This window comes from Coccinella septempunctata, chromosome 2 (genome assembly GCF_907165205.1).
Source record: "Coccinella septempunctata chromosome 2, icCocSept1.1, whole genome shotgun sequence".
NCBI classification, from domain to species: domain Eukaryota; kingdom Metazoa; phylum Arthropoda; class Insecta; order Coleoptera; family Coccinellidae; genus Coccinella; species Coccinella septempunctata.
Window position 1 is genome coordinate 43,924,935 of NC_058190.1, and position 6,807 is coordinate 43,931,741.

The 6,807-nt window shown below is 35.9% G+C and overlaps 1 protein-coding gene across 1 annotated transcript; it reads right to left on the reverse strand.

Moving 5' to 3' along the window:
• Positions 1-4,333: 4,333 nt before the first annotated feature.
• LOC123307170 (SLIT and NTRK-like protein 5) lies at positions 4,334-5,365 on the reverse strand. Its single transcript, XM_044889387.1, has one exon. The coding sequence runs from the start codon at positions 5,363-5,365 to the stop codon at positions 4,334-4,336; it is 1,032 nt and encodes a 343-aa protein (XP_044745322.1).
• Positions 5,366-6,807: the final 1,442 nt, after the last annotated feature.

Sequence of the window (6,807 nt, forward strand, 5' to 3'; positions counted from 1 at the left end):
ACAATTGATTTCTCAGGAAATTTTCATTTAAAAACGTACGAAAGCGTAGAAGGGCCACATAACATTTCAAAAACTTTGATAGTATTCGACTCTTCTTCTACGAGAGTTCATAGCAATAATATGACAATAGCCTTGTACAAGGTGTGTTACATAACGACATGGAGCTTTTTTAGGTCTATTCCGGATGTTTTATAAAAACTTGTTGTACAAGATGCTTCGTGAGGCTATCTCAGTGGACAAAGAATATTATGTAGACTCGGTGTTCTTTGATGTTCCTTTAGATTTCCTACCTAAAAGGGTCACTACAACTGTAAGAAAACTTCAAATAGACTACTCTTTAAGTACTTGGGTTATTTCCAGATATACGGGATATTCATGAGGGGAATAAGGTTTTACGAAATAAACACGTTGTTTTTTAATAAACTTCATGTATTTTAGTTGTCATTAGGTAGGATTTTTGAGGAATTATGGATTCATGGTCATAGACAGGTAGGGGCCAGGTTGGGCACTCCTTTACCCCAACCCCAGATACTGATCGACAAAATTTTCCATCAAGTACCTAACCCTTAAACAACATTGAGCTCACCAGGCCCTCGAAAAAAGCAACTGGCTACGTAAAGATTTGATGTATACGGAATGTTCTTGTTTATATTTTCTGCGTTTTCTCATGAGGAAGTCATAACCACAGAGTGAGAACCATATAAAGCTTGTTCGTAATTACCTCTTCATTGAGAAAACACAAGATCATTCAAGAGCTATGTGTACATGATATTCCTTATCGATTTTAATATTATCCTTTACCTACATATGAAACACCAGTTTTTATAAAACATTCTGTACATATATCGGGAAATGACCAAAGCTGTCATAGAACAGCCTGTATAAGATTTTAAAAACGTTGTTATGATTTCATCAGGCAAGGAGAGTTGAATAATATCGAAGAACAGCCTGTATAAATACCAATCACATTCACCATAAATGTGCGAACACACAATATTAATGAAATTCAGTAGTCAATAAAAAAGAAACACATTGTATCAGGAAAGCAAAACTTCTCATCAATCTGTAGGTACATGGAGAAATGATCTATGTCGTCATAGAACACCCTGTGCATCTAGACTGTTAGTAAAATTCCGATTTTCAAGTCGGAATTTAAATATAAATTTATTTTAAATATCATGTGACCCTACGCCTTTGTCAAAATGTGTTGTTCCAATTCAAAGAAAGTTTTTTTCTGAAACTTTTTAGGGTTTTCACTTCCAATCTTTGGAACAAAATCAATTAAAAAATTGAAATAACCGATTTGCTCCTTCCTATCTTGCACAAATTTGTCAGGAGCAAATCAAGTAGAAAAAATTGTTGCCTGACAATGAACTGAAAGAAGGTTATTGGAATTTCTTAATTGATTTTGTTCCAGAGATTGGGAGTGAAAACCCTAAAAGGTTTTATAAAATGTAGAATCCTTTCAGAATTTCAATCGATATCTCAAAGAAACTTTCAGAAAGTTGAGGTTTATTATTATTCTGTGAAAAATGGATTAATGTCCTCACAATCAAACAAGACCATGAAACTTCGATTTTTTCATTTCGTTATAGGCAAATAGCTATAATAATAGTGGAATCAAAATCGAAACCATTGAAATATGTGCACCAATATTAAATCTCTATAAGGCATCGGGAAATGTCGCCAGATACGTATCTAATATTGATCGAACTGTCACAATCAAGGGTCTACAAGTGGCTTAAAAACAATATTCCATTATCCGAACAACGGCATACATATCAGCACGTTTGCCAATATCGGAAACGTATCTAAAAAATGCCAGAACTCGCATCGTACGGACGTTGTATTAAATATGCATTAGGGAAATGGAAATGTAACGAATCAATTTGTGGTCTTTCTCGTGTTGAAGAACCCACCCATTTTCCATCAGTCGATAATGCCGACTTCGTGGGATGGAATTGTGCGGCTTACCGCATATTTACCGACTTCATTGCTCTTAGAAACGCGATTTAAAAATCGAATGGACTGCGGTGTGACTTTTTCAACTGTAGTTCTTATCCGGAACCGACAGTTTCTGAACGATTTAATCATCGGATATCGATGGGTAGACGGTTCATTAGCTCTGATCAAACACTATGAGGCGGATCACATTTACAGATCTTATACAGGGTGTTCAATAACTGTGTGGCAAAAATACAGGAGGTGATTATATTTTGTGGAGGAGCTTCGGAAAAATATGTACCTCTTCTGAGATTTTGGGGGTCAAAAGCTTTCTAGTGATAAATCTCGACATTTCATCCACCCCAACCGTTCGGTCTTGAGAATGTTTTAAAGTTTTAACTGAACCCAACTTCTTGGGAATTTTTCGTAGGTCAGCTTTCGAGTACTTTTTCTTCCAGGATAATTATCGTTGATCTAAATGTGATACATATTCTGATAGAGCAATTCTTCTCCTAATAAATCTGAGAAGTTAACCCATCTTGGCGTAACCGTTCGGTCTTGAGGAAGCTTTAACTGAAAACTGAACCCAACTTTTTGGGAATTTTTCGAAGGTCAGCTTTCGAGTAGTTTTTCTTCCAGGATAATTATCGTAGATCTAAATGTGATACATATTCTGATAGAGCAATTCTTCTAGTGATAAATCTGAACAGTTCACCCATCTCGGCGCAACCGTTCGGTCTTGAGGAAGTTTTAACTGAATCCAACTTTTTGGGAATTTTTCAAAGGTCAGCTTTCGAGTATTTTTCCTTCCAGGATAATTATCGTTGATCTAAATGTGATACATATTCTGGTAAAGAAATTCTTCTAATAGTGAATCTGAGAAGTTCACCCATGTCGGCGCAACCGTTCGGTCTTGAGGAAGTTTTAACTGAACCCAACTTTTTGGGAATTTTCGAGAGTCAGCTTTCGAGTAGTTTTTCCTCAAGGATAATTATCGTAGATCTAAATGTGATACATAGTCTGATAGAGCGATTCCTCTAGTAATAAATCTGTGAAGTTCACCCATCTCGGCACAACCGTTGGGTCTTGAGGAAGTTTTAACTGAACCCAACTTTTTGGGAATTTTTCAAAGGTCAGCTTTCGAGTAGTTTTTCCTCAAGGATAATTATCGTAGATCTAAATGTGATACATAGTCTGATAGAGCAATTCTTTTAGTAATAAATCTGTGAAGTTCACCCATCTCGGCGCAACCGTTGGGTCTTTAGGAAGTTTTAACTGAACCCAACTTTTTGGGAATTTTTCAAAGGTCAGCTTTCGAGTAGTTTTTCTTCCAGGATAATTATCGTAGATCTAAATGTGATACATATTCTGATAGAGCAATTCCTCTAGTAATAAATCTGTGAAGTTCACCCATCTCGGCGAAACCGTTTGGTCTTGAGGAAGTTTTAACTGAACCCAACTTTTTGGGAATTTTTCGAAGGTCAGTTTTCGAGTAGTTTTTCCTCCAGGATTATTATCGTTGCTGTTCTTAGTTCAATTGCCTTCATTTGTGAGATGCATGGGATCGACAATATGATATACAGGGTGAGTCTTTGACTCGTACAAATATTTTAACAGTAGATGAGGTCAAAAGAAACACTTTTTTCTCTAGCATTTTTTCCGAACCTGCTCGGTTTAAAAGATACAGGCTGTTTGGTTGAATAAAAGTATTCTTCATATTTTCTCGTATAATGAGCCGTTTTCGAGTAATTTGATATTCAAAAATTGAAAAGAATCTGCGAAGTTTGAAAAATTGGGTACTCTGGCTGAAAACAACTGTTAAAAAGATCCACAGATGTGTAGTGACATAGATTTAGCTAGTTATTCTGAAGGTAATTTTGTTTTTGAAGGTTGGCACAGCTCATTATAAAAACTCGAAATCGCTATATTCTTTGGAAATGGTTTAGTGTAAATTTTCACTTATACTTTGGTATAATTTTTCGAAGTAATTTATATTATTATTCAGGCTGAAGTACCTCAGTTCTTAGATCATCAATAAATTATTCTCAATCCCTCTATCATTATTGATATTACTGAAAATATAAAACTGTTTTAAGATATCTAGGTACAGACACCGATAGGCACGTTGAAACTGCACAACAGCAAATTATCAAAATATAAGGTTCAACTTATCGAGTGAGTGAGGGGAAATTACTCGAAAATATTATGATTAAGTACTATATTAATAATTATCACATACATACTAATCTACATTGCATCACAAAAATATTTATCTTACCGTATCCTATCCTTGATCAAATTGCGATAAAATTTTATGCTAACAATTTTACTGAGCTTCGGAAAAGAGGGCTAAAATAAAATACAATTTCCTTTGTCAGAATTTAAGTTATCAAGAAACGTAAAAGAATCTTTCAAAACGAGCTCTATCTCTTATCAACCTCTCATTCCATTGCATCCTGCACTCCTGACTCAGAGGATTATTGCTTATATTCAATATTTCCGTTATATTAACGTCGATATTTTGAATGTAATTAGTGTCAATTTTCAAATATCTCAGATTCAAATCCTCAAGGAGATGACTGTCGAAGATACTCAACCGATTGTTTCCCAACTTCAGAGCTTCCATCTTCTTGATACCACTGAAGAAACCATACTCTATCTCTTCGATGAAGTTCTTCTCCAGGAAAAGGAACCACAAAGAATTTACCTCAGGCAGCGTTCCTTTTCGTAGCTTGGTCAGTAAGTTGTTGTTGAAGTTGATGTAGAAGAATTCTCCGTAGGTTTTCTTCTTGAATTCTTGGAAATAATCGAAAGCACCTTGGGGTAGTTCCTCGATTAAATTGGATGAAAAATCAACATGCCGAACTGGTGTGCCGAGGAACCAACTGCTATCCCAAGCAGTTAATCTGTTGTTGCTCAAGATGATCAATTCTAATTTCTTCATGTTGGAAAAGGCTTCGTTGGTGATCTGGTGGATCTTATTGTTGTTGAGGTACAGCCTTTTGATGTTGATGTCAGTGAACACGCCATACTTGATATCCCTGATTTCGTTTTCCGAAAGGTCAAACTCGAAGATTTTGGCTCTGTTGGAAAGGAAGTCTGGATGAATTTCCTGAACGCCACATCCATTCAGCTTCAGTTTACTCACTTTGGTCACTTCACTTAGGGAATTCCTGAATAACACCGGTATTCTCTGCTGCTTGAACTGGATAACCTTCACCCTGGCACCAGTTTTGTTCAGGAAACTTATCGCGCTGGTCGCTCTGGCGATGAAAATTTTCCTCCACGGTTGCGACTGGTTCGCGACCTTCAGATGAACTGTCACATTTTGAAACGTGTACTGGGGGGATTGTCGCGAGTGGCATTGGACAAAAACTGTTACGAATATTATCACAAATATCATTAATTTCGAATCGGGCATCTCTGATGGAGTTTGTTCGATAAATAATGGCATTGTTTATTATTTGTGATCGTTCCGTTGACCTATGGAGTGTGATGTCAGCGTTATCAGGCCGAAATGAATGAAATGTTAGTCATCATTTCGTTTTACATATCTTAGATAATTTGTTCGACGCGTGATGTACATATTTCGAATTTGGATTGATTTTTGGATCATTTGGATCAGTTGCTTCTCGTTTTCGTAGAAAAAATCGCATTGCTTTCCTAAGTTTTGAGTTATACATATGTTTCAAATTATTGAGAGTGCCTTAAAATCAAACAAAAAAAGAGGGAAACAGGCAGACACTTTGAATTCTGACAAATTTTACAGCATGGAAAAATTTAAGGGGTTATTTCTTGTCAAAAATAGTGTGGCAGCCCCTGCTTTGATAGGGCCTCTTCAAGATGGCATCTGAAAAGAATTTTTTTTCTTAGAAACAAGAAAACTGATAGAAGAGGAATTGAGTAAACATTCTAGGGGTGCGAGAAGGCTATCAAAGAAAGATTGGATGCTGTTCTCCTATAATTGCAAGGGGTAGAAAAAGCCTCTTTATTCATATTATACCATTGAGAATAAATTTTTGAAGCCTGATTAATTTTGAACAAATTAAGTCTTATGTATTGATTTGCTAAAGTTAACAGTTTTCAAGAAAAAGACATTATCAATAGGTACGTAGCCTGAGGCATGGAATCATCTTTGGAGTTAACATTAAAAGGGAACAACAGCAAAAAAAAATTCTGGCTTCCATAGATTTTCTGATCGATTTAATTTCCGTCAGTTATCTGGATTCTCAGAAAAAAAATGAAATTGCTTTTCAGATGTCACTTTCATAGTTGGGGAGCCCAAGAGAGAAAATTCTGGTTTTACTCGAGCGATCCACAAAGGGAGATACCCTGCTTGGAGTCTTTGAATACTTCTATGCCAAAAATTAGACCTGTATATAGAGGGAATCGTCTAGCACATACCAGAATAATAAAAAAAGATCATTGCGCATACTCGAGCGTGTCAGGTTAAGATTCTCTTAATATGACAATTTGAGCGTGACGAAAATGTGTGGGAGGGTGCCAATTTTGCAAAATAAAACGTCACGTGTACATTCACGAGGCTTTTTTCTTTCTTTGAAGCTAATGTTCAAGAATAACGGAAAAAATATAATCTGAGAGTTTCAGTAAGTTGAAACAATACAGATGGTCCATAAAGGTCAACAAAAACAGTTTTTTTGAATTATCTCTTATTCTGGACTTCGAATCGTTTTTGCATTCATTATGAAATTTGCAGAGCTTAACATTTTCCACAAATTTCGTTCCAAGCAAATTTTTCGACGTTCAAACGTTTTTGAGATAAATGGCGATAAATGTACATTAGTCTGGGATTCTACGTTGACCTTGACCTTTTGCATGTATGGCTAAGCTCCTCTCTTCTCA